The sequence below is a fragment of the Coenobita brevimanus genome, chromosome 98 (assembly GCF_032717465.1).
Source record: "Coenobita brevimanus isolate Jiangsu-jjx chromosome 98, ASM3271746v2, whole genome shotgun sequence".
Classification (NCBI taxonomy): Eukaryota; Metazoa; Arthropoda; class Malacostraca; order Decapoda; family Coenobitidae; genus Coenobita; species Coenobita brevimanus.
This window is the reverse complement of record NC_137051.1, coordinates 12544900-12572160: the sequence shown is the minus strand read 5'-3', so window position 1 is coordinate 12572160 and position 27261 is coordinate 12544900. Positions and strand designations below refer to the sequence as shown.

Below are 27261 nucleotides of genomic sequence, written 5' to 3'. Positions count from 1 at the left end.
AACTCATATGAACACACAGATAAATCAAAGCATCAGTATTTACAATTTCACAGTCTCTCTCTCTCTCTCTCTCTCTCTCTCTCTGTCAAACCATTACATTCCTGAGCATATACAAACAAGAATAGATAATACCACCACATACCGGTATAAGACAGAGGCTCACTTATACTGTACACACAGAGAGACAGAATTATAACTTTCACTTACGCTTCAGCAAATTAATTTCAAACACATGCTCAGGCAATTACCGAGAGAGAGAGAGAGAGAGAGAGAGAGAGAGAGAGAGAGAGAGAGAATAAAGCTAATCCAAAACTCACATACACAAGCAATTAACCACACACACACACACACACACACACACACACACACACACACACACACACACACACACACACACACACACACACACACACACACACACACACACACACACTATACGGTATGGCAGATGTATTTTTTGTTTCCTTAAATTGAATAAAAAACACTTTACCAATTTCGGTTTACTGAATTGTGTTTCTATTAGCTATTAGTTCACGAGAGAGAGAGAGAGAGACCTTGAAATAATAAACTTTTTCTGCACGGTGCCTCGTCTCCCCCACCTCTCTTTCTGTGCTGTGTGAGAGTACCGGTAGGGTTTGAAATGGAGTAAAAAGTTCGGTGTTGAAGTATGTCTGTATCCACCTATCTATCTATATTTATCTATCTGTATCTATCTATCTATCTGTATCTATCTATCTATCTGTATCTATCTATCTATCTATCTATCTAGATGTAGTGTATTATATTGGATATTGGCAGGTCAGTGTACACTACTGACTGGAAAAAGCGAATGACAGTACATCTGAAATGGAGCTCTGTTTAAAATTTGACTCAGTAATGCCTTGTATTCATAGTATATTCATTCTCTCTCTCTCTCTCTCTCTCTCTCTCTCTCAGGAAAAATACCCTCCACATTAAATATTTCTGCCAGTTTTATCATCATCGTTGCTATACAAGTGAAAATTTATGCATGGTAGAATTAGCATGATTTTGAGATATATTGTAGATGGTGGTCAGGAAGGTTTCGTGAAGTTATTAGAATTGAGCCTTAATAATGGGTTTCTCAGTCTGTCTGTCTATCTCTCTGTCTGGCTGTCTATTCTGCTCATCAGCTTACGTGTTTCTGTTTATCTATCAGCCGCCTGACACCTAATCCCATTGTTCATCCGGGGTACACCAAAATTCCATATCACTAGTTCACAAAGGTGGTATATCATCAGCATGGGAGATTTTCTTGCACCTCTTACTTGACAAATAATTCTGCTTGTTATAACGTTTTGCTGTTTGTTATTTAGGTCCCTTTTATCGACCTAGAGTGGATCAATAACGTACAAGATAATATTAACGTGCCCAGTATAGAAATAACATGGTAAGGATGAGGAGGTATGGTGCCTTCTTAGCTGATGAGAATTTGGGCCCCGAGACTCTCACACGTACCCTGCTTTTCCACTCCTTTTACGGTACATCTCGTTCTCGGTCTTCCTCATCTAATTTTCTAGCCATACTTTTCGAAGATGTGCTGAGCGTTCCAGAGTATTTCTATACATTAGGTAAAATGTTGTGTGTGTGTGTGTGTGTGTGTGTGTGACTCAAGTTTATTGGAGCTATCCTTTCTAAACAATTTTCTATCGATATTGCGATAAAGAAAATGTAGTGTGTTTCATTAAATGAGGGGAAATTTCCCTAATATATATATATATATATATATATATATATATATATATATATATATATATATATATATACCGGTATATATCTTTTTCCTGAACAGAATGGGAAGGTGTATGATTATGAAATGGTTGGGAGGAGGAAAGTGAGACCGAGAACGATGTGGTGGGGAAACAGTGTGTGAGAGTATGTTCGGGAGGGTGAAGTGCCATACCAAGCTGGGAAGAAAGGTCGTTACTGAAGAGGGACAGAAATTCATGGAGGTCTTTTTCTTGAGGCCATCCCTTACAGGCTGCGGCGTAGGGCGGTAGACAGATGAACAGATAGATTCAAATAATTATGTAGATTGGTGGAACTGTAGATTACACTTGAGTATGTAAGACGGACAGGTAAATGGATACATACTGTAGATATAGCCTACAGCAGATATTCTTGCTGCTCTTAATCCCTTTATATCCCCCTCCCTTTCCCCCTTATACGTTTCCTTTTCTCTTCTCTCACTCCCTGCTTTCCCTCTCCCCCTCTCCATCCTTCTCATATTTATCCCCCTCCCATCTCTCTCCCTACGTCTTCGTTTTCTTCCCTCCCCCTTGCATTCTTTTATCTTTTTCTGAAGTCTTTCCTTGTCCTCTCCCCCCCCCCTCTCTTTCCTTTCATCGGATACCAATAATGGCGATTGATTTTTGGACCCTTTCAAATTTAAAACCCACCCCTACACTAACGGAAATAACGGAATCTAGGGCGTTTTTATCTACCGGGTAGATTATAAAACTGATAAGAACGGTTTATAGAGAGTAAATGGGTGTAGGTCGATATGCAAAAATCAAAAAATATGTTATCCATTTCGTTGCGATGACGTAGTTTGTTTATAAATCTTGGTAACAAAGGCTGAATATAACTAACTTAGGATTCGAACTTTGGCGAGGAGGGGAGTTATTATAGATACGGAATTCAATGACCCCCCATACAAGAGCTTCCCTGTGTTGAATAAAATTGCCTGGCTGTAGCTAAAACGAAGTGAAAATAAATAATTCTCTACCATATTTTAGTAATTCAACGCTCCTGCGCTTGTGTCTTCCTTCTTTAGCTTTTTCTTCCAATGCCAGACGGTCTTATGCAGTCGCGAGTCATAGGAGCCTAAGTGCTAATGACTATATATATATATATATATATATATATATATATATATATATATATATATATATATATATATATATATATATTTTAGATGAACACTTCTGATTAATATTTTACACTCCTCATCTCCCCATACCCATCTCATCTCTGTTTATCGTTAGCGTGTAAACCATGACGTTTTCCTTTATTTTGTTTTAGTCACCAACAGAAGATTTTATTTAGCGTAGTATAGATCTCTGGTGTTGAAGGAGTTAATGAAGGCTGTATACAACTCCAACTCGACCAATCTCACCTCATCCGAAAAAATAAATGGATGTATTATTATCAAAGTCATTATTGCTGTTAACCCCTTGAGTTGATGGTAAGTAGATTGGTGTAAACTGAATAGACGTGGAGAGATAAGGAGACAGAAATTAAGTAACTGTTGACAGATAAGCATGTGCAGGTTAAGTGATGTGTGCATGGAGGTAGATAATTAGGAATACCAGGTACAGTAATTAGTAGATGTAGATAAATACAGTACAGTAGTATGTATGAGAAGTAAATATAGATAAATGCGCAGGATGATACAAGAGAAAGATAGGAAGGTAGACAGAAGCAGGCGTAGATAATTAAGCCGATACAAATTAAGTAGAGGTAGATGCATTAACAAGGAGATATGTTGTAGTATAGATAAGCATGTAAGTAGACGAAAGTAGGTGTAAATAGATTGATTCATGGATAAAGTGAAGTTAAGAAGAGCAGATAAATAAGTACACAGGTGGATGTTACGTAGGTGTAGACAGACGGCTAAGTAGGCAGGTGTAAGTTAAGTAGCAGAGATCCCCAAGCGGAACCCATCAGTATTATTACACCTTGAGAGGAAGCAGCGCCCCTGGGTGGTTCAATATGGCTAATGTGCAGACTCAGATAAAAGTTCGTCTAATGTATCACCTTCTCTGCTTCTCACTTATATAGCTAATGCACCGTCGGCCACAAAAGTTCGTCTCAAGGTACCACCTCCTCTACTACTCACTTATGTAGCTGATATACAGTCAGGGATAAAAGTTTTACTAATATCTCACTGACTTTACATCTCGCTTATGTGGCTAATGTACAGTTGGCGACGAAAGTTCAATTAATATCTTACCTCCTTTGTGTCTCACTTTGGGTACGTACATTATTCTTCCTTGACGCATCATATCAGAGAATATTACATGAGGAAAGAAATATATTAAGCCTCTTCGCCTCAGGAATATCAGCCAGCACAGTGATGTAAGAAGTGGAGGATGTGAAGTATTAGGCCAATTTTCTCCCCGACTGTACATTTTTTTGGGGAAAAAAATCGCTATTACACCTCTTCTACTTCCTACCTTCCTCTGCTAACTAATATTCCCTAGCTGAGAGAAGTATTTTCTGTCCAAAAGTGATTCACTGATACGATAGGCCACAGAGGTAAGTGATGGGCACGTCCTAAATGTACTGTATAGTAGACGCAGTAGAAGGGTAGACGGAGTAGAAGGGTAGACGAACTTTTTACCCAGGCTGTACATGGTGGTGACGCGTGAGGCCCCCCCCCTCAGCGCCATGACACCACTCCCCACCCCCATTAATTACAACTACTTGCCCCTTATTGCCATCTAGACTCGTGATGGGGTGATTGGATTGGTGTGAGATTAGTTACCTGGAGAGAAAGAGAGAGAGAGAGAGAGAGAGAGAATTTTCCTAGATTTCTTTTCTCTCTCTCTCTCTCTCTTTCTCTCTCTGTCAAGTTTTCTATTTAGTTTTTTCCTTCATTCTTCCTTTTTTATTTCATCCCTCAAATTTCAATCCTCTTTCTCTCTCTCTCTCCCTACCTTACCAGTCCAAGCCAAGTAAGTTAAGTGAGGGTTATTTTGAGTGTGTGTGTGTGTGTGTGTGTGTGTGTGTGTGTGTGTGTGTGTGTGTGTAAGGGAAGGGTGCCAACTTGTGACAGTGGTGCTCTCTCTCTCTCTCTCTCTCTCTCTCAATGCCTCTTTTTCCTTCGTCTCTCCACTCCTCCCCCTGTCTCTCTCACCCATGCCCTTCCTCCTCTCTCTTCTCCCTCTCCCTCCCTCCCCCTCCCCCTCGGTTCACGTGTGGGCATGGCAGTGTGGCATCAACAGTGAGAGGGGATAACACAGGGCGTCTTTCTCTGCCCTGCCCTGCCTTGCCTTGCCTTACCCCTCTCTTCTTTGCCCTTCCCTTCCCTGTCCTCTTTTACCTTTCCTTGCTCTGCTCTTTCCTGCCCTACTGTGTCTTGTTCTTCATCACCTTTCCTTCCGCTGCCCTGACCTGCCCTACCCTGCCTTTTGTATTCTGTCTCTTGTTCTCTCTTCGCCTGTATACCGTCTTTCCCACAGCGATCTAAGCCTTCCTTACCTTTCCCTGCTTTTCCATTGCCTTGTCTTCCCTTCCTTGCCTTTCCCATTCCCTTTCTTGACCTGCCTTCGTTTCCCCTTCCCTGCACTGCCTTTCCCACACCCTCCTTCATCACCCTGCCTAGCCGTATCGGAATCTCCATAACGCCCAATGGTAGTGAAAGATGGTGGTATACTGGTTATGGAAAAATGACCCAAATTTTAAGAAAATGCAGTAAATTTGTGAATAATACTGTTGCGACACGGTTCATTGTGCTCGAATGCAGTGTTGTGAAAATACTGTGGCCGTGACGAAATCTGTTTTAGCTGTAGTGATCAAGGTGACGGCGTTCTGAAAATCATGGAACTTTAAATATGCAAGGGGGAATAAATATGAAATGCCAGCAGAGCAAAAATGTGTTTGCTTTGATGTGAAAGTAAATCTCGCATCCCATAAACAACATGATTACCGTATAACAACAATAACGTCTTGGAAAAAATTGTGCTATACCTATACAAGACACCAGTTTTGTCGATTATTTATCGAACAACTGTGCTCATTTGTTTTGGTCAGCCTGCATGCCACATTACAAAATGAACTCAGCGGCGAGACAGAGGTGCCAAACGCGTCGTACCCTCATCAAGGCTCAGAAACTGGGGAGTTTATTTACACAGTCGCGATCCCTGTCTTAACACAGTTAATTCAGTAATGTTCTTTTTTTTCTTGATCTCGCCAGGCACTTACATTCAGTTACAGTTTTTGAAAGGGGTGATTTTCGTTACAGAATTGAATAACTATATCTGGCGCATCTGTTTATATTAACATTACTTCTTGATTCAGTACCTCCAGTCGCAACTAATAAAAGATTTGTCGATCCCGAGTTATGACTCGCATATAACATCCATTTAGAGGGTGTATTTTATATATTAGTTAGGTAAGATATTGAAATAATTGTACTGTTTTTTTTCCATTCTTATGTCTTAATAAGGTGAAAAATAACTTGTTTATTGTATTTTCCTTAGTAGCCCAATGGCTCTTAGTGAATTCATAGGACGAAATTCATAGTATGAGTAGGTTATCAGTGAATGATTACACGTTACACCAACTCAGAAATTGTTATTTTTAGTGGTCTTCATATTAATAAGTGATTATTAGTATTAGTATTAATATGGGTAAGGACGTACAATATGCATTCACTTCATGTAATGTTACCTACAGCTGTAGATAGGAAACTATCAGCCACATGGATATTAACTATCAGCCTGGTGAGCTAGTGGTTTAATGCTCTTAGGTGTATATGGACCATAAGGGTTTATGTTTTAGAGGTAGTTGGGTTATTTTGCGCACACAGTGTCACTCAGAGGAAGACAGCTGACCACTTTTGCCTCAAATATTTGGATTAAATAGCTTAACCACAAGTCCGGTACTTGTTATGAGACAGTAAATGACTGATTTATTATTATTATTATTTGTTATTTGCAACTTTGAGTTTGCAGAAGCTGTGTGGTGGTGGAATTAAATCTCGGGCAATGGTGAAGGAGCTGACAGGAATTTGAGTTTGGCTAAGTACCACTTTATAACGTTTGACCTTTCCTGCCTCGGCAAAACCCCTCCCTATTGATTTGAAGAACGCTAACGGATATTCAACTGGGTTTCTGAATGTATGATTAAGTACTGTGGTTTTGTTCTAGGGGAAGACTGGAACTAGGCAAAAATTAATTGCTTTGATGACCTTCGTGCAGTCGATAGGTATAATTCTAAGTCTTCTTCAGTGGTAAGCCTACGTCGCCACAACCAAAAATATCAGGGATCGATTCCCGGGCCGTTCACAAGACTGTCTAGCAAAATGTCTAACTAGAATTGAAATAAGGACCTTTGTCGTAACTTCGGAAATTCTGTGTCGCAGTCTAAGAGAATGATTGGATAATTTCTTTGGCAGCCAAACTCTTCACTTTTTTCGCAATATATGTACTTTTTATATGACGACCATCGTCAGAATATTTTCTAAGCTCAGGAAAATCTACCGCGGCACAAACATTAAAATCATTTTGTATCAGTGTTTTGATTAATAGCTGGGAAGATCTGGTTTAAACCAAATAACGTCATGCGATTTTATGACAAAAAAAAAAAAAAAAAAGCCAAATTTGTCTAGTGTCAAGGAGGCCTGTGGGTCCTAAGGCATACAATGCGTAGGGTGTGTGTGTTGGGAGGAGGTGTACGCAGTTTGTCGGCATGCAGGCTTGCAAAACAAGACTCGTGGCGATGAGTATAATGTAGAAAACAAAAATATTCACGAAGAGAAAGAATAGTATAAAGGGCAAATTTAGAATACAGCAATACAACAGGAAAGTAACCTGTGTAGTACAAAAGCTCAACGAATGAACCCATATGAAAATGGCAGGACATTAACAAAAGTTGATTTTATTCCTTAACGACGTAAGTGCGGTCATGCAGAGGGAGAAAATCACAACTTTAATTTTTATTTCTTTTCATATTCACTGGAGACCTTTAGGCGAGACCTCTCTAGTTCAGTCTGCCCGTACCATGAAAGGAAATAGAGATTTGGGTTGTAAATTCAGTGGTTGAATGTCGCACTTTGGGGGAATACTTGGGTGTCTTCCTTGTTGATAAAAGATAATCCACTGACCAGTAGAGAGCACTTCCAAAGCTGCAGCCCGAACCAATGAAATTCCAAGGAAAAACAATGACTAAGACTGTCACAACAACCACAATACATCAACACAAACAACGCTTAATTACAGCCACACAACTTCCCGCTCCTCACCACTGTTGCATAGTCTTACACGGAAATGCCTCGCTTGGCCCGGCCACGATTTTACTTTCACATTTATTTTCGTCCTGTCTTTCTTTCTCTCTTTTTTTTGGGGGGGAGGGAGGGGGGAAGGGACGGAGAAGGGAGTTTAGTGTTACCAGAGAGCGGAAGTGCTAATGACTTGACGCACACACACACACTTGCATACATTGCTGATAAACGTACATCCACGTATATGCACACACACACATACCTAGCTGATAATTAATCCACATGCATAAATAAGTGTGTACAGAGATTATGAAAAAGGTGAATAGATGTGCACAATGGGTACACTCGAAATCAATAATATCCCACCCAGTGGACAAACCCATATATGAACAATCCATTGACTATATGGGTGAAAGAATCCCCAAAATAGGCTGCGAGTGGGGGTGAAGTGACAGATCGGTGGAAGCTGGTAGACATTGCAGACTCTTGGCTTTTGTCTGTTGGGAACACCGATTATACATACAGGTACATATGAATAAGTACATGGTTTATAAAAAGTACACATACTTGTACATGGATTATGAATTTTCACATACATACCAGTATATACAAACATTCAAGGGCGTAAAAGTATATCACACACAAACACATTATGGTAAGCACGGATGAAGCTAAAGCACACCCACCCACCCACACACTTGCTCGAGCGCGTATTCCTGTTTATATTTAACACACTGGTAAAGCACTCACTGAGCGTACTCTCGACACTTATCTACATTCATGTACCCAGAGCGTATACACGGTTTTTACGTACATGACAGACTGGGTTCACATACACACACGTAATAGTTTTACGAGAGAGAGAGAGAGAGAGAGAGAGAGAGAGAGAGAGAGAGAGAGAGAGAGAGAGAGAGAGAGAGAGAATTAGTCATCTCTCCCTTCATCCCCCTTACTCTCTCCGTCGATCTCATTCTCTCCCTCTCCCTCTCCTTATACCTCCCGTTTATATTTGACTTCCTTTGTGCTAACTCTCTCTCTCTCTCTCTCTCTCTCTCTCTCTCTCTCTCTCTCAATACTAGTTCCCTTTTAACTCTCTCTCTCTCTCTCTCTCTCTCTCTCTCGTTTGCGCTTCTCTTAAAGTTGCAATCTGTTAAGAGCTGCACATAGTGGTGACGGATGGTGGTAGTTGTGGTAGTGTTGGTGGATGGTGGTAGTTGTGGTAGTGTTGGTGGATGGTGGTAGTTGTGGTAATGTTGGTGGATGGTGGTAGTTGTGGTAGTGTTGGTGGATGGTGGTAGTTGTGGTAGTGTTGGTGGATGGTGGTAGTTGTGGTAGTGTTGGTGGATGGTGGTAGTTGTGGTAGTGTTGGTGGATGGTGGTAGTTGTGGTAGTGTTGGTGGATGGTGGTAGTTGTGGTAGTGTTGGTGGATGGTGGTAGTTGTGGTAGTGTTGGTGGATGGTGGTAGTTGTGGTAGTGTTGGTGGATGGTGGTAGTTGTGGTAGTGTTGGTGGATGGTGGTAGTTGTGGTAGTGTTGGTGGATGGTGGTAGTTGTGGTAGTGTTGGTGGATGGTGGTAGTTGTGGTAGTGTTGGTGGATTGTGGTGGTTGTGGCAGTGTTGATGGATGGTGGTAGTTGTGGTAGTGGTGGTGGATAGTGGCAGTTGTGGGAGATGGTGGTAATTATCATAGTGGTGGTGGATTGTGGTAGTTGCAGTAGTGGTGGTAAATAGTGACGATGAGGTGGATGTGGGCAATTGTAGTAGTAGTGGTGGATTGTAATAGTTGTGGAGCATGATGACAGTAATAGTAGCGCCAGTGGATGGTGGTAGTTGTGGTAGGAATGGCGAATGGTAGTAGTTGTGGTACTAATGGTGGATGATAGTGGTTGTAGTAATGGTAATGGATGGTGGTAGTTATGGTGGTAGTGGTCGTGGATGGTGGTAGTTGTAGTGGATGGTGGTAGTGGTAGTGGATGATGGTAGTGGTAGTGGATGGTGGTAGTGGTAGTGGATAGTGGTAGTTGCGGTGGATGGTGGTAGTGGATGGTTGTAGTTCTGGTAGTAGTGGTAGATGGTGGTAGTTCTGGTAGTAGTGGTGGATGGTGGTAGCTCTGGTAGTAGTGGTGGATGGTGGTAGTTGTGGTAGTAGTGGTGGATGGTGGTTGTTGTGGTGGATGATGGTAGTTGTGGTAATGGTAGTGGATGATAGCAGTTGTGGTAGTGGATGGTTGTAGCTGTGGTGGATGGTGTTGTGGTGGATGATGGCAATTGTGGTAATGGTTGCTGTGCTTGGTAAAGGGAATGTTAGTAGTGATGATGAATGAGGCTTATTGTAGTTGCAGTGATGGATAGTGGTAGATATGGTAGTCGCGGTGAGTGGTGGTAGTTGAAAGTTGTAGTCACGCTGAATATTGGTAGCTGTTATAGTGGCAGTCACGATTACGGCTGATGGTAGTTATGGTAGTGGTGGTGGGTGGGGGTAGTTGTGATAGTTCTCGTTGTGGTGGCTAGTGGTTACTGATAATAGATGCTATGGTGGTTGAGTTATGGTAGTTGTGGTAGTATTGGTGAATGGTGTTTTCTTTTGTGTGTGTGTGATAATTGTACCTGAGATATTAGTTACGGATGGTGGTGGTCGTGCTAGATAAGGGAATGGTGGTAATTGTGGTAGTTGTAATGGATGGAAGTGATTTGGGTATTTACCCTGAGAAGTGTTTGCTGTGATTGCGGTGGGTGTGGCGATAGTGACTGAAATAGTGGCAGTAATTACGGCAGTTACTGAGGATGGGAGTCATGATGGAGGTAGCTGTGGCAGTTCTGAGAGGGATAATTTTAATAGTGGTTAAGGTTGGCTGTAGTTATAATAGTAACTTGACACTGACAGAGGTAATTTCCATTTGTAGTTGACAGAAAAAGTTGCGAATAGTGGTAGATGTGATAGGGGTAGTTGCGATAGTAACAGTTATGGATACCGGTAGTTTTGGTAGTGGTAGTTGCGACAAAGGTAATCGCGACAGTGGTAACTGCGATAGTGGTAGTTTTGACAATGATAGGAATGATACTGATAGTTGTGGTAGTGGAACTTGTGATAGTGGTAGTTGTGATTAGCCGCAATAGTGGTATCTGTGGTAGGCAGCCAATCACTCAGCTGTACATACATGCCAGATATACCCCGACCAAGTAGATGGATAGATTTGCACTCCAAACCAAATTAAAAACACTGACTTCACTTCTTCAATTTCACAAGCAGTTTAATTAGTTCGTGTTGCATATACCGTATTATTTCTGATGAAACGTTACAATAATGTTGACAAAACATTGGCGCGTCTCGACAACACATTGGCGCGTCTCCTGTTTTTATATTCATGCTATTTCCAGACGATTTCATTCAGCTTTGGGGAGACACTGAACTGGAGGGGTTAAATGTACAGCCTTTGTTAACGCCTTCAATACTAGAGTTCTTTCCAAAGCTCAGTGAAATCGTCTGTGGTAGCCTCATTAACTGCCTTTGTATAATGTCGTGGTTTATATATTATGCTACCTCCAGACGATTATAATCAACAATGGAAAGACGTCTCTTACAAAAGGGGTCATTGCAAGCCTTATTATTTAATCTCTCCGGTTTGAAAAATCTCTCCTGATCTGAATACAGTAGAGTAGTCTGGGGGTAAGAAGATTAAAAAAGAAAGAAGCGTCTTCGTATGGAAAGGGTTAATATATATATATATATATATATATATATATATATATATATATATATATATATATATATATATATATATATATATATATATATATAAAGACTTCATCGTAGTCAAGGGGTTAATCTATCATGGTCAGTTCTGTATGTTTTGGTCTGAATTTTTAAAGGTGTGGTTGGGGTACGTAAACTGAGTCTATATGTTGAGATATAATGCCAGTTACAATGCGTAGATCAGCTGAGTGCCATAGCATATTAAATAATCTTTAAGTTACTTCTACGAGTGGGTAAGTTTCAAGTAAAAATTTTGAAAATTACTTTCTTACATCCCCGTTAAAAAATAAATAAAAAATCTACAACCCATGAACGTTTTATGTAAATGAAATAATCTGGTATTAGAAAAAAGAAAATCCTCGTAAAAGGGGTTACCACTGACGAGTACGGTTTCTTTGTTCATAAGTAAAGTCATTTAGCGTTAATCAGGCTAAATACAGAAGAGCAACAGTATCAGTGACGATAAAAATTTTTATCTCCCAAAATATCCTTGGCAACCGAAACCAAGTCAGACCTACACACCCCAGTCTAGCATGTGAAATTAGTCTACTTACAGTATCTGATAAGCAATTCCTAGGCAGCCATAAACAAGAGTGGAGTGGCAAGTTAAGTACCGGAAGCATAGGAAGAGTGAGGAGGAAGACTCGAGGCGATGGTGGTAGTGAATGATGGTAGTTGTGGTTATTAGGGTAATGGTGGTAGTTGTGGTGATAATGGGGTAACTTTTAATAGGGTGAAAGTGCTGGGAGAGAGAGAGAGAGAGAGAGAGAGAGAGAGGGAGGGAGGGAGATGAGTGAAAGAGGAACAAGAAAGTAAGTTTTGGTGGATAAAAGAAAATGAAATAGCAGGGCAAGAAAGGCAAAATTTAATGACAGCGAATCGGTAAATCAGGAACATCAGGAATAAAGAATAAAATAAAACCACCATAACCAAATAGACCGAAAAAAAAAAAAAACTAAAATACAGGGGGGAAATGACCTCATAAAAAAAAAAAAAAGGATGAATTCAAACAACTATACCACAAAGCGCCCTTTCACGTCAGAATTGTTAATTACTGAATCGCGCGAATCAGAGAGAACGAGATTGCCAGAAAAAAAAAAAAAAAAGCATGAGGCAGAATGAAAGAGTGCATTATACCGAGAAGGTCACAGACTAGGGAAGTAAAGACTATGGACTGGGGAAATTGTAAACAAAATAGAGAAATAAAGGGATTGGGAAGGGAAATAGGACACAAAACGAGGACGTAAAGGAATGAGGACTTGGGAAATAGGAAATGAAATTGGGAAATAAAGGATAAGGACTGGGGAAATAGGAAATAAAGTTGGGAAATAAATATATAGGGACTGGGAAAATAGGAAACTATATAGGGAAATAAAGAGAATAAGAAGTAGAGAAATAGGACGTTAAATGGGAAATAATATTACAGAGATTAGGGAAATGGGAAACAAAACAGGGAAATAAGGGAATAGGAAATACGGAGTGAAATAAGGGAATACGGAAGAGGGAAACGAGAAGGAGCTACAGAAACTGGGAACAACGAATTAGAGTTTAGGAAAATAGGGAAAGTGAGAATAGGGACTAAGGAACGAGCGACCAAAATTGGGGAAAAGGAAGTAACGAATAGAATAGGGCAAGGGGTACAGCAGTAATTCGTCGAGCCAAGAAGTTCACTAACAAATCAGTCGGAACACCGAAGCCCATTCTCTGCCATTTCTTCTCAACTGAATAAAATCGTTTGACGGTAGCAGGAGTTAAGAGAAAAGTGTAATTTTGAAAGCGATGTTGTCGACCTCATTTCGCTTCAGGTATGTTGCTTCTAAGATGAATTAGAATCGTCTGGCGTCAACAAGAATAAAATCTGAATCCAGTCACCTTGATTGGGAAGCCACTAACACCGGAAGAACACTTCCTTACGCAAGAAACTCGAGAATGCAAAAAGTCTGAAGCCAGTCAATTAGACTTTAGGGATACCTCCTGATCCACCTAGAATGCTGACTACGAGTACTATATAGTCTTCTATTCTTTCAGCTAAAAACGCTGTGCTGTGGTTTGTCTCTCGCTCACTCGATTCTTTTCACTAGCTCTCCTCGCCTCCATGTTGCATCAGTCCTATTTTTACTGTTGGCTGTCATTCCCTGTCTTTCAAATAGGCAACAATACACAACTGGCCAACTCTGGAACAGTTTCTCTGTCTGTCCTTCCTTCTGCCTATAATCTCTAGTCTATGAAGTGTAGTGTCCAGATTATATCATAATTGTTGAATTATTCTCTCTCTCTCTCTCTCTCTCTCTCTCTCTCTCTCTCTCTCTCTCTCTCTCTCTCATTTGACTTAATTTGACAGGCTTCCACTGTAAGGTTCTTGATTTTTGCCGAATGAAAAAACAACACAGAATGCCAGAGAATAAACAAGAACCAAATTACTCCAGTCAAAGACAGACTAGATCAAAAATGCTCTGAGTTCACAGTAATGTCCCCCTCTCCCCCCGAACTTTGACCTTTACCCGTGATCTTGACATTCATCGATTTGCACCAAGTTGAATCACCTCTTCCAAGTCCCACACACAGTGTATGCGCTAAGTTTGATCCAGATCGAATCAGACATTCATGAGATATAAATATTACCACATATGCGAAAGTCGATCACAACTGCTGCAACACTGTCGGAAAAAAAAAAAAGTGAAGACGTGCAGGAGAAATACCATGACTGACGCGTTCTTGCATCAACCTAATTAAGAAGAGCTGAGTCGTTTGGTAATGAAGCTAATTAAGTGTTGATGTGGTAATAGGGTGAGGGGAATTAATGACATGAGGCGGAGTGGCGCTATAAGTGAGCTACGTGATGACGGCTTTTCATGTTTAAGTAATTTTCGTTCCTGGGGCTCTAAAGTGACGGCTGGCTGGAGGTGTTAATGACTTCATGTGGGTGGAGGGTTGAGGGTTGCGTTCTCGTGGCCTCGGGAGACTCCAAAACACCTGTTTCTCAAAATATTTTTTTTTCTGTCCCAGATAACCTAACCCAAGACTCTGCTACCAAGCAGAGTTCAAGACATGTAGCAGCAGGGTTACCATTCCACGCCTCGGATGATATTACATAATCGAAAGACATCCAGCAAGCTCTTGTGGGTTGGAGTAAGAATGTGATCTTTATGCAGACTGGATTTTAACTTCTTTTTTTTCACAGTAAGCTGGAAAATATTAACTTATTACATGCAAACACTTTGTGATCAAGTGGCAGAACATTCAGGTCGGAAACGCCCGGACCTTTATCGCAATTATTGGAATCCTAGAGGTGACTGGAGGTTTTTCTAACAGCTAAAATGTTGCAAGAGGCATAAGTAGCGTCCTAGTTCTCAGCTGTTGTGGACTACGGTAGTAAAGTTTAAGGCTTCTGCAACCCGAGACGGGTTATTTGCGATGGCTGTTCTCTTTTTACCATGTGCAGAAATAGATTGGCAAGTAAGAAGTGCAAGAGAGTATGCAAGTTTACGACGTTCTCTATCATTTATCGGGTATCTTTATCTACAGTCAAATGTTTTAATTTCAGTGGGGGGGGGGAGTGGATGACCATAAACATTTCGCCTCCACGTTCCCATGTCCTCCATCATCAGGAAACTCTCCCTCCATCCCACATCTCACATACATATACTTATCCACCCCGTCCCTCCTCATCGTCTGTCTCGCGTTCGCCCCTCTCTCCCTCCACCTCACATAAACTTTCTAATGCACTCTCAGTTTCTCACTGCCCATTCGCACCACATGACCAAACCATTCCAGGGCACTCCTCTAAATTCCTCCTAGCACTCCTGCACCAGTAACGCAATGCTCCTGAAATTCCTCATTTGTCTGCCAGTTTCACCACGCGCTCCTCGCAGTTAACTCATTTCCACTTGCTGTCACTTGCGACTTTTCTTCCAGATTCCAGGCTTCACCTCCGTATGTTACTGTCAGTCTAACAGCACTGCAACGTCCTTTTAATTTCAACACTCATCTTCCTTCTTGTCAGTTCAGTTTCATGTACAATGTATGAGGGAGTCAATGAGTCATGAAAACAACATCCTGAAACTCATGCACGAATATTGGGACGTACGGATCTGCGATGGTTAGTTATTAATTAAACAAGACTCCGGCGATAAAGGGAAATTTCTTAATTAACCTTTGTATAATGGATATCTAAATGACTGTTTGGGTGTTAACTTTCCCTTTTATTTAGGATTGTTCCAATAACATCATCATCATCATCATCTTACCTCTTTTTTCCAGCTGCCGGTGGTCGCATATAAGTTTGGAAACTAGAGGGGCACTCAGTGGAGCGCATCTCTCCGACAAGGACAACGTGATTTTCAAACCAATTTTCATAATAGGGTAGGTTTTCTCATCACTGGTTAGGGTTTCACAAAGAGAAAAAAATCCAGATCCAGAATCTGTAAGATCATTCTGATCGGTCCCAAAAGTTAGTCGATTGTAACCTGCGACGTGGGCTATCTAGCTACCAACCAAATTTGGTCCAAATCTCCCATTTAGTTTTTTATTAATCGTGCTAACAATAAAAGAAACGAACAGGGGTGAAAACATGCTCTCCTTGTCGGGGAGAATTAAGTGCTGAAGCGAACAGAAAGGGTAAACGGGCACAAAATGTACTGTATGCGCTTCAGTCGAATGAATGTGTATGACCGAAAACGCAGTGTACTGAGGATGCTAAAATAAGTATTTTTCAGCAGGTATGAAATATACTGCAAAGTTTTAAATATTAAGAAGAGTAAACGTAAAGAAAATAAGTATTGCTAAACTCGAAACAGTATGAGTTATGTTTAGTCAGAAAGAATAAGCTAACGTGTTTTTAAAAATTCATGACACGCAGATGCAGTAGAGGAAATGGACTTAGGCAAACTCAAAATGACGTTAACGTGTAAATGCATGCAAGACATAGGAGATTGATACTAAACAAGCACGAAATTTAGAGGATACGTATGGCTAGACACAAACTGATATAGAAAAAAAAATAAAAGTAAATATTAGTTGACTAAAATAAGGACTGAGTCATCATGTGGGAATGAGAGAAATGCAGGGATATGTCAAGAACAGATACAGAAATTAAATTGCATATGTAAGGACACGAAAAATCCTGAGCATTAAGCAGTGATATTAAAGTGAAAACAGAAGTGTAGTATTATATTAAGTGTGACCAAGTGAATATAAGTAAACCCATGTAAATGAGCGAAAAATACAGTAACGAAATATAAGTGAACGAAGCCAACTTAAGTGAGAATGGGAAAACTGGAGGGCTGTGTTCAGTGTCAAGTGAGCTCTTAGTGTACAAGTGAGCGGGATGTCCACACTTAAGCACATACTCGGCCTCAAGCGCTCCCTCTCCTGGAAAACGTAAGTAACAATGAAGAGAGAGAGAGAGAGAGAGAGAGAGAGAGAGAGAGAGAGAGAGAGAGAGAGAGAGAAGCAGAGAAAATCGAGAGTGGAGAAAGAGAGACGATAGAAAAGATGGGAGTGATGAGAGATGATGAGAGGAATGAGGAGATGAGAGGGAGTTGATGGAAGAGATGAGATGCGAGGGGAGAGTATAGTGTGTGAGGGATGATGTGTCAGTTACCTAATTAGTGTCAGCCAGGTGAAGTTAACCTATTTACCCTTCTCACCTTTCATATCCTGTCTTCTCCTCACCTCTCCCGCTCCTCATCTCTCCTCTCCTCAACCTTCATTCTCTCCTCTCCCGTCCTTTCACCCCTCATGTTCTCACCTCGCCTCTTCAGTTCTGTCACTATCTCCCCTCCATTGTTTCACTCGTCATATCCTCACCTGTCCTCTCCTTTCGCTGTCTCGTCTCCTATCACTTAACATCCTTCCTTTCCTCCTTTCCTCATTTCATCCTTCATCCACCTTGCTTCCTTACACCTTTCTTCTCTCTCTCTCTCTCTCTCTCTTTTATCCCTTCATCCCCTATCTTTTTTCATCATCCTTCCTCTCTTGTCATCTCTCCTCACTTCACAGCTCATTTTCTTTATCTTTCCTCACCCTTCTCATCTTCTTTGCTTCCCATTTCCTCATACTTCCTCACTTCTCTTCTGTCCTCTACATTTCATCTTTGTCATCTTTTTCTTCTCCTCTCTTCATTTTTCCCATCTTCACACCTCTTCTCTCCACGTTTCTTCCTTCTCTTCACACCTATTACCAGAGCCACCGTCTCCTCTCCTCGCCTCTCTTCTCCCCTCTTCATATCTGTCCTCTCCTCATTCCTGCTTTCCTCTGCTTTTCTGTAACTACACCTCTCCCCCATTCCCCTTAATTCTTTCCTTCTCTCATCAGCTTTCTTCTTTTCTCATATCTTGTCGTCTGTCTGACTTTTCATTTCCATTTACATCTCAACTTTGCTCTCACTTCTCTCAATTTTCCCTTGTTCTTCTCCCTACTATTCTCTCATCATTTTCTCCTTCACGTCACCTCACCTCACATTTGTCATCTTTTCCATCTCTCTCCTAAATTCATTTTCCTGTATACTCATTTCCCACCTCCCCTCTCATGTCATCTTATCTCACCTTTTCTCATCTTACTTCCCTTTTCTTTCACGTCTTCTATCTCACTCGTCACTCCACTTCTTGTCCTCCTCATCATGCCTCTTGTCTCCTTACCTCACTTCTTTCCTCCACTTTCCTCACCTCTCTTCTCCCTTATCTTCTCTTCCCTCTTATCTCCACTCACCTCACTCCTCCTCTCCTCTCCACTCCCTTCCCCTCATCAAAGCTCCTCATACCCTCCAATTACCTATTAACTTAACCTGCTCATTCTACTCATGTATTTATCACTTCTCTTCATGTTCCATTCTCACTACTTTTCCTTTCACCCTTTCTTTCCTACTGCTGTTTACTCAGCCTGTCTCCCAATCTTTTTTCCATCACTCTCTGCTTCTTCCTTTCCTTCTCCCTTCACTCTGTCATTCTCCCTTTCCTTACTCTTTACTCTTTTCCCTTCCTTTATTCTTCATTTTACTCCTTTTCTGTCTCCTGCATTTCATCCTTTATTTCCCTCTTCTCTTCTTACTCTCAATTTTCTGTCATTATCATCTCTTCAACATAGAACCGCAATCCTTCTCTCCTCTCCTCTCTTTCTCTCTCTCTCTCTCTCTCATGCTAATCCCCTTTCATAACAGCACCTATTTGTAATTACCCTAACTATGCTGGTGGCAGTTAGGCCTAATTAGGGCAACCAGAGGGAGAGGGAGGGGTGAGGGGGAGAGGGAGGGGCAGGGGTGAGGAGGAGGAGGAGGAGGAGGGACAGGAGTGAGGATGAGAGGTCTGGGCAGGGGTGTGGGCGTGTGAGAGGGGGAAGAGGGAGGTGGAAGAAAGTGAGACCGTAAATGTGGAGAATGAGTAAGAATGTAGAATTAGAATGTATACATTGAACAGAGGAAAAACAAAGGAATGGAAGGAGGGCTTACGTAAGGATTGTCTTTAATAGATAAAATTATCGGTGTTAGGTAAAACACATTACAAAATTTCACCGTTACAGTGCCTTATTGGTATTTTAAAGTCCTCTTTCTGCACAGGGTTTCTCTTGTAAAAGGGGAATTAATTAATCATCCACTCCTGTGTTTCGCCATGAGGAGTGTAGGAGTCCGGAGTTTAGGCAAGTTGATCCTGACATTTAAGATGAGAGTGACCAGCCTCACTCATCCCTGAGTGGCATTACGTGAGCAATAAACCCCAACCATCCCTTGGATATAAACCTATCCAGGCCTAATCCAACTGGAACGCCTTACCCACTAAACCACCAGGCGCCATAATTTGGTTATATGGTTACCACCCTGCGTTGTAAATGGAATTCTGGTGTACAGGAAACCATTTGGCTTGTCACTCAGTGTAGAATCACCCTTAGACAGAAGGAAGAGAAAAGAATGAAGGAAAGGAGGACAGAAGAGGACGGAAGGAAAGAAGGACGGAAGAGAGGAAAGGGCAGTCACCCGAGAGCAGCACTACATCGAGTGAGTGGATGGTGAGCTCCCCCACCTACAACTAAAAAGGGAATTAGGCCTAATTGAAATAAAATGTCAGGCACTAACCTCCCAGTACAAGTTAGAGACAATATTTTAACGACATGTGAATGAAAAAAAAAAAAAAATCAGGAGTTAAGTTCTTCTCTCTTAAGGCTTTCTTTTTTTCATATACTAACCACTACCAGACGTTTTTACCGTTTTCAAGCCGGAGAGGATCTTTTGCAGTGGGTGTTACATTTATGTCAAACCCATTCACTTTGAAAAGTCTTGTAAACTTAAAAAAAAAAAAAAATGTCTGGAGGTAACGTTACTGAAACACAATGTGATAAAACTGAAATGGTTATATATATATATATATATATATATATATATATATATATATATATATATATATATATATATATATATATATATATATATATATATATATATATATATATATATATACCTAGGCAGCTTCCCCCAAGGAAAGGGACGTAGCCGAGACAGGACGACACACTCCCCATTTACTTATCCATTCAAACACATTCATTCGCATCTTAGCCCCAAAGGGTAGAAGGGACAGATCCTCACCACACACACACACACACACACACACACACATATATATATATATATATATATATATATATATAACCTCCCCTTCCTTGGGGGAAGCAGCCTAGGTATGTAGATAGATAGGTAATTTCGAACATCTTAATGAAAGGGTAGAAGGAATGAGCTGGATTTCCTAGTCACGTGCAGTGAAGAATGAGTCAGGGGAAGTGATTAGAGTGAATGAGGGACATGAATTGGAATTGAATAGGAAGAGTGATTAGAAGGCGAAAAGGAGCGGTGGAGAGGGGAAGATAATAGGAAGTGAAGTTGGGAAGTGAGCAGAAAGGGAATAGAGTAAGTGAATAGGGAGCGCATAGAAGTGAATGGAAAATAAATAGGGAAAGTCAACAGAAACTGAATAGAAAGTGATTAAGAGAAATGAACGTGAATTGGGGAGTGGACAGAAACTGAATAGAGTAAATGAAGAGTGAATGGTAAAACGAAAGAGAATAGGAAAGTGAATAAGAAGTGAAATGGGAAGGCGAATATAGAATAAATAAACGTGATTAAAAATGAATAAATGAGGTAAATAGAAAATGATTTGGGGAAATGATGAGGGCGAGAAATGATGCACTATTTTTTTTTTTTTTTAATTAGATGTTTTTTGTAAGGAACTGATGCAGGGTAACAAAAAGCAATGTAAAGGGAGTTGTTCCAGACGTATTGTTAAAAGGTTACGGATGCAGTGCATATGTTATTTAAAAAAGTATGCTATTTTTTTTTTTTTTTTTTTTTTTTTTTTGCATATCTCAAAGACTTATACTAGTCAACGGAATCAATTTACTATTGTTCCCCGAGACATCATATTGAACCAAAATTTTCCGTATGTAGGCATGTGAGTGCTGAAGATGCCGACAGTTATTTTATATTTTATTTTACTGCTGACTCCCAGGTAATCCTCGTTTATTTTCGCGCGCGCGTGCGTGCGTGCGTGCGTGTGTGTGTGTGTGTGTGTGTGTGTGTGTGTGTGTGTGTGTGTGTGTGTGTAGGGGGGGGGTATATTTAATATTCCAAATAACATGACTTCATCTTCCTTATACCAAATATACAGTATACAGGATAAACAACTCATGAGTTTCAAAAACATGAGTAACGAAAATTTAGTTAACTACCCCCCCAAAAAATCAAAACTATAAAACGGCTGGCCAAGAAGTGTTTCGTGTCCATGCATAAAATCTAAGACGATGCCCCCCACCCCCCACCTCCAACACACACACACACACACACACACACACACACACCTTCCTCTCATTTTTCTCTCTCAAAACCTCTCACCTTCTTTTATGATCTCTCTCTCTCTCTCTCTCTCTCTCTCTCTCTCTCCAAAACAGCACCTATTTGTAATCACCTTAACTATGTTGGTGGCAGTTAAGCTTAATTAGGGCAACCAGGGGGCAAGGGGGTGAATGGGAAAGGCAGGGGAGGAGAAAAGAAGAAAGGAGGGGAGGGAGGGAATAAAACAAAATAGGCAAGGTGAGATGACAGGGGTGGAGGACAAATATAAGGAGAGAAAAGAAAGGGAAAGAAAAAAAGAAGACATTTTAGGGGATGGGAGAGGAAAAAAATGAAATGGAAAAGGGAAGATGCAGGAAAACTGGGAAGTTAGAAGATAAATGTGAAGTGGTGGTTAGGAGTAAGAAGGAAAGGGGAGCAAAAGAAGACCTAATGGAGGAGGAAATGAGGGGAACGGTAGGAACACGAGGAGGGTGTGATGATGGACGTGAAGAGGTTGATTATAAGGATGAAAGTAAGAGGAATAAAGGAGTAAGAGACGTCTGTGAAGAGGGAATTATGAAGGAAGTTACTGGGGAAAAAGGAAAATTGGGTGGTTAAGGGATAAGCACGAGGAGATTAGAATACAGACAGAAAGGGGAGGAGGTGAAGACTAAGTTAGGACGACTATGGATAAGGAAATATTAAAGAGGAACAAGAAGAAGCTGAGAGATGAAGGAGGAAGTGGGATAAAAAGAAGTGTGGGAAGGGCGAGAGGATAGATGCAAAAGGGTGCTGAGGAGGAAGAAGGAAAGGGGGAAATAAAGAAGGAAGTAGACTATGGAGAAGGAATTTTGTAAAAGGGAATGCAGGTACAAGGAGAAAGGAAAGGGGTTAGGGAAGAGGAGAAGAACAGAGGGAAACTGGGACGAGAGGAAAATGCTAATGAGATAAAAGACATAAAGAGGAAACAGAGGGTAATATAATCAAGACAGGAATAGAATAAAATGGAGAGAGAGAGAGAGAGAGAGAGAGAGAGAGAGAGAGAGAGAGAAGGGGGGGAAGGGAATTTATGAAGATTGGAGTAGAGACAATACGGTAAATGGGAACAGAGAGGGAATAGAACAAGGGCTCACCAAGGAATTCTCTTTGCCGAATAAAATGGTCATTAGTAAACCTGAATAAATTACAATGAATTCTATCATAACAGTGCAAGAGTTAGACTTTTTTTTTTAAAGCCATCTATCTACTTAAATTAACTCTTCTCAAGAAAATCAGCAGGAGTTAACAAGAATAAAATACCGTGTTAACCTCCCTATAATAAGATTTGGAGACAAATTTTTAACTCTCAATGAAGGATATAAATGTTAAGTTAGGGATATCTTGTAATGAGAGAGTTAAATGAAGTTGATATCATGCTCCTGCAGTTCAAAAAAATCTCCCCCAAGTTAAACAGAATCGTCTAGGGATAAGAAGAACGAAATACAAAATAGGTCATCGGTTTGAAGGGAGGAATGGGAGAAATGAGTTGGAACATCATAGCGAAAGGGTTGAGGGTTTCGGCGACGTTTTACAAGTCAAGTGCAGAAAGTGAATATGGAAAGTCAGTGAAGGATGTAACTATGGTCGGTGAATATGGGAAGTGAATAATAGAAAGTAAGGAGAAGTCAGTAGAGGAGGTCGGGAGGGGGGATGGAGTGAACAAGTGATTGGGGAGAGTGAGTTGGAAGTGAACAGCAAGCGTTTGGGGAGTGAATAGGAAGTGAATAGCAAGCGACTAAGGAGGGTGAATAGGAAGTAAGTAGGGAAAACGAATATCAAGTGAATAGAGAAATGGATAGTGGAATTGATCATGATAATGAATAGAAAATAAATAGCGAAGTGAACAGGGAGTGAACAAGGAAAGCAAAGAAGATGGGATAGAAATAAATTGGTGAAGTGAATAGAAAGTGAATAGGGAGGTGGGAAGGAAATCAACAGGGGAAATGAAGAGAACGTGAATAGAGGATTGGACAGAAACTGATTGAGAAAGTGAATAAATGCTGAATACATTGGATAGAAGGTGAACAGGGGAAATGAACAGAAAGTGAATAAGGAAAGTGCACAGGATGCTGAATAAAAATGAACAAGAAGTAAATAGGGGAAGTGAAGAGGAATGGTGAGAAGTGATGTATTACTGAATGCTGTTTATTGTGGTGAGAAGAAATGGTGCAGCAAAGGAGCTACAGACAGTGTTAAGACTGGTGCAAAGCCGGTATTAGTTATTAGATTATTGGGAGAACAATGCATGTATCTTATTTTCCTAATAGTACTGAAGCAGGCCCATTACGTTCACTGTATTTCAGTTTTATATTACACTAAAATTCATTGGTCTGCAGCTTTCAAGTTATTCACGATGTATCAGATAGACTCAAAATTTTGCAGTAGCTAAGTAGGTAGTACATACCAAGGCAATGTATTAATTATATGTAGGAATTTACTGATCACATGGTTTTTCACGATTCCCCGTCACAAGACACAGAATCCTGTAATACATTTTTGTTATATGCAGAGCGAAAGTGATCAGTGATGTATTTCGTATATCATAATTTACTGATGACGTACTAAGAACAAATGGACTTCCTGTCCCTTTAATATTCCAGATTATTTACCTTTAAACTGAAAAATGATCGCAGCAAATATATCAAGGAAAGGATTAACAGCCTGAAAATGTCAAGGGCACGAATGGAGAAGAATGAATGCCAATAAAATTAGATCAAAACAGGACAAGAGGAGGGGCCAAGAAGAGAAGTGTTTCGTGCCTATGCATAACATCTCAGAAGACTGGGTGCCTCCCCCCCCCACCTCGCCAGCAAACACACACACACACACACACACACACACACACACACACACACACACACACACACACACACACACACACACACACACACACACACACACACACACACACACACACACACACACACACACACACACACACACACACACACACACACACACACACACACACACACACACACACACACACACACACACACACACACACACACACACACACACACACCTTACTCCCACTGCTTTCTCCCAAAGCCACTCATTTTCCCGCCTCTCTCTCTCTCTCTCTCTCTCTCTCTCTCTCTCTCTCTCTCTCTTTCTCTCTTTCCTTAATTCATTCCTTCCCAGTTCCTTCTTTAAACCTTCTCACTAAATAGTCTGATCCCACCCTTTCACCTCCTTTTCCGGTCCTTGCTAATTCTCTCTCACTCCCTCTCACTCTCTGGTCTGATATTGTCTTACTCGTCTTTCCTTATTTTGCTCCTGTCTTTCATCCCTAGTCTTTCCTACCCTCCTTCATCCCATCTCTTTTCCGCGTCTGTTCCTCTTTACTTATCCCCCATTACCCTGTTCTTCTCTTTCTTACAACTTCTTCTCTCTTACTCATCCTATCCAATTCCTTTTCACTCTATCCAGTCACTCCTCACTTCATTTTCTTTTACCTTCCCCTAGCGTCTCTCTCTCTCCCCCCCCCCTCTCTCTCTCTCTCAGTTTATTTTCCCTCGTCCTTCTTCAGCTGTTCATCCAGTTTATTTTCAGATCCTTCCATTTTTCTCAGTCTCGCCACCTTCTTTCTCCCGTCCTCTCACGTTTCTGTTTTCTCGCTCCTCCCATCCCTTTCTTTTTCAGCACACCCTCTCTTTATCTTCTTTTCCCCTTTTCCTCTTTCATCATTCATCCTCTCTTGCTTTACCGTTTTTCGATTGTCTAGCTTTTCACATATCTTTTCATTCCTCTTTTTTTCTTATATTTACTTTTTTTTTATTGCCCTGCTTTTTTATCATTATTATTGATCTTTTTCATACTCCGTTTTTTTTTTTTTTTTTTTTTTGCTTTCATTCTTTCTGTTAACGTCTCATTTTTTTCGCCCTTCCTCCTGTTTTACATTTTATATTAGGCTGTTTTTGTCTTTTGATCGTTCAGTCCTTCATCCTTTTATGATCATTTCTTAATCTTCCTTTCTTTTCTTTTCTCATTCATCTCCCTATCCCTTCAGAATTCTCTCTCTTCCAAACCTCCACCCCCTTTCCTTCATACCTGTCTCCCCATCCCTTCAAATCTCTCCCCCCTTCCCTTCAACTCTCCCTTCTTCCCTCCAAACCTCTCCCCTTCCCTCCTAACGTCTTCCTCCTTCCCTCCGAACTATTCTCTTCCTCCCCTCCACGTCTTCCACTTCTTACCTTCTATTCCTCTTAGCCTTCTTTTTTTATTCCCTAGTCTCTCTTTTGTTATTCCTGTCCTCTTCTCTTCCTCCGTTTTAACCTCTCATAACTGTTATCTTTTTCTTTCCTTCCCTCCTCTCTCCCCTTCTTTCCTGACCTCTTTCCGTTCTCAGCCCTCCCCTTCTTTCCTCTCCTTCCCTCTGTTCTACTGTCGTTTCTTTCATGGTAACGTGTTACCCCTCTTACCTTCTTTCCTTCTCCCCTACTCTCTCTCCTACCACTTTTACCCCCTGTCCTTCCATCTTCTCTCTCCCTCTCCACAACTTCTTCCATATCTTGCACCTCCCCTCCTGTCCTTCCTTCTACCTCCTCTTCCTCTTCATTCCTCCATCTCCACATGTACTTTTCTTCTTTGTTAACTTCTCTTCTTCCCTCGTAACTTCTTTATCATCCCCGTTTCTCCTTCCCTTTCCCCATCTTTCGCCCGTCCCTCCATTCTTTTCTCCATCTCTCCTACCTCCCCTACAGTCATCTCTTCTACCACTCTTCTTTCCTTCTTTCCTCCATCCTTTCCTCCCCCCTACTCTCTTCCCTCCTAAATATTCAGATACCCTCTTCCCATCGCTCCTTCCACGATAATCTCCTTTTACCACTCCTACCTTCCTTCCTTCCCCCAAAGCTCTCTTTCTTTCTTTCCTTCTTGCCTTCCTTCCTGCCCTCATCCCTCCCATTTTTTTAAAAATCCCTTTTACCCTCTTCCCATCGCTTCTTGCATGCAACTCCTCCAACCACTCCTACCTTCCCTCCTTCCCTTAAACCTCTCCTTTTTTCCTTCCTTCCTTCTATTCTTTCTTCCAAACCTTCCTCCAGTCATCCCTCCTCTCCTTCAGCCTCCCTTCCCTCCCTGCCAGAGACAATGTGGGCTCAGGAAGTTATCTGAGGGTTCCAACTCGAAGCGGTTGAGGGATCCCATGGAATTATGTTAAGGGGAATGAGATGGCCACGGGGAAAGACGAGGGGAGGGGGAAAAATGAGAGGGGAAGATGGGGATGATGGGGAGAGAGAGGGGAGATAGGGACGAAGGCGTGAAAAGGGGAACATGGAAGGAAAATGCAAAGGGAGGAAAGGGAAAAAGTTGGAGGATTAGAAAGGGAAAAGAGAGAGAGAGAGAGAGAGAGAGAGAGAGAGAGAGAGAGAGAGAGGAAGGTGGGGTAGAGATGGGGGGGTAGATAGAGGCAAGATGATGGAGAATTGAAAAGCTGGGGAGAATGGCAATAAAAAATAAACATAGAGATGAGGTGGCATGAGTGAAATAAGAAAAGAACAGGAAATATGCCTGGAGAATGACAGGTAAGGGAAGGTATCATGCATAACGAGTAACCCACGACCTTTACGTTTAGAATGCTTTTGCCTTTATTATTATTCCCAGTGTTGATGTTCCTGGTAGTCAGCGCGGGGTCAGAGCTGAGTGGTTAAGTCTGGTTTGGCCTGGTGTTACGCTGCTATGCCAAGT

The 27261-nt window shown here is 41.2% G+C and overlaps 1 protein-coding gene across 2 annotated transcripts in view; it reads left to right on the top strand.

Annotated features, from left to right (window-relative positions):
• The first annotated feature begins 16994 nt into the window (after positions 1–16994).
• Positions 16995–27261, top strand: part of LOC145414265 (uncharacterized) — a 356239-nt gene continuing 345972 nt past the window's right edge. For both annotated transcript variants that reach the window (XM_080283866.1, XM_080283865.1), the window contains exon 1: positions 16995–17099. In XM_080283866.1, the coding sequence (XP_080139992.1) occupies positions 17047–17099 (53 nt within the window). In that variant the 5' untranslated portion in view covers positions 16995–17046. The remainder of the gene's footprint in view (positions 17100–27261) is intronic.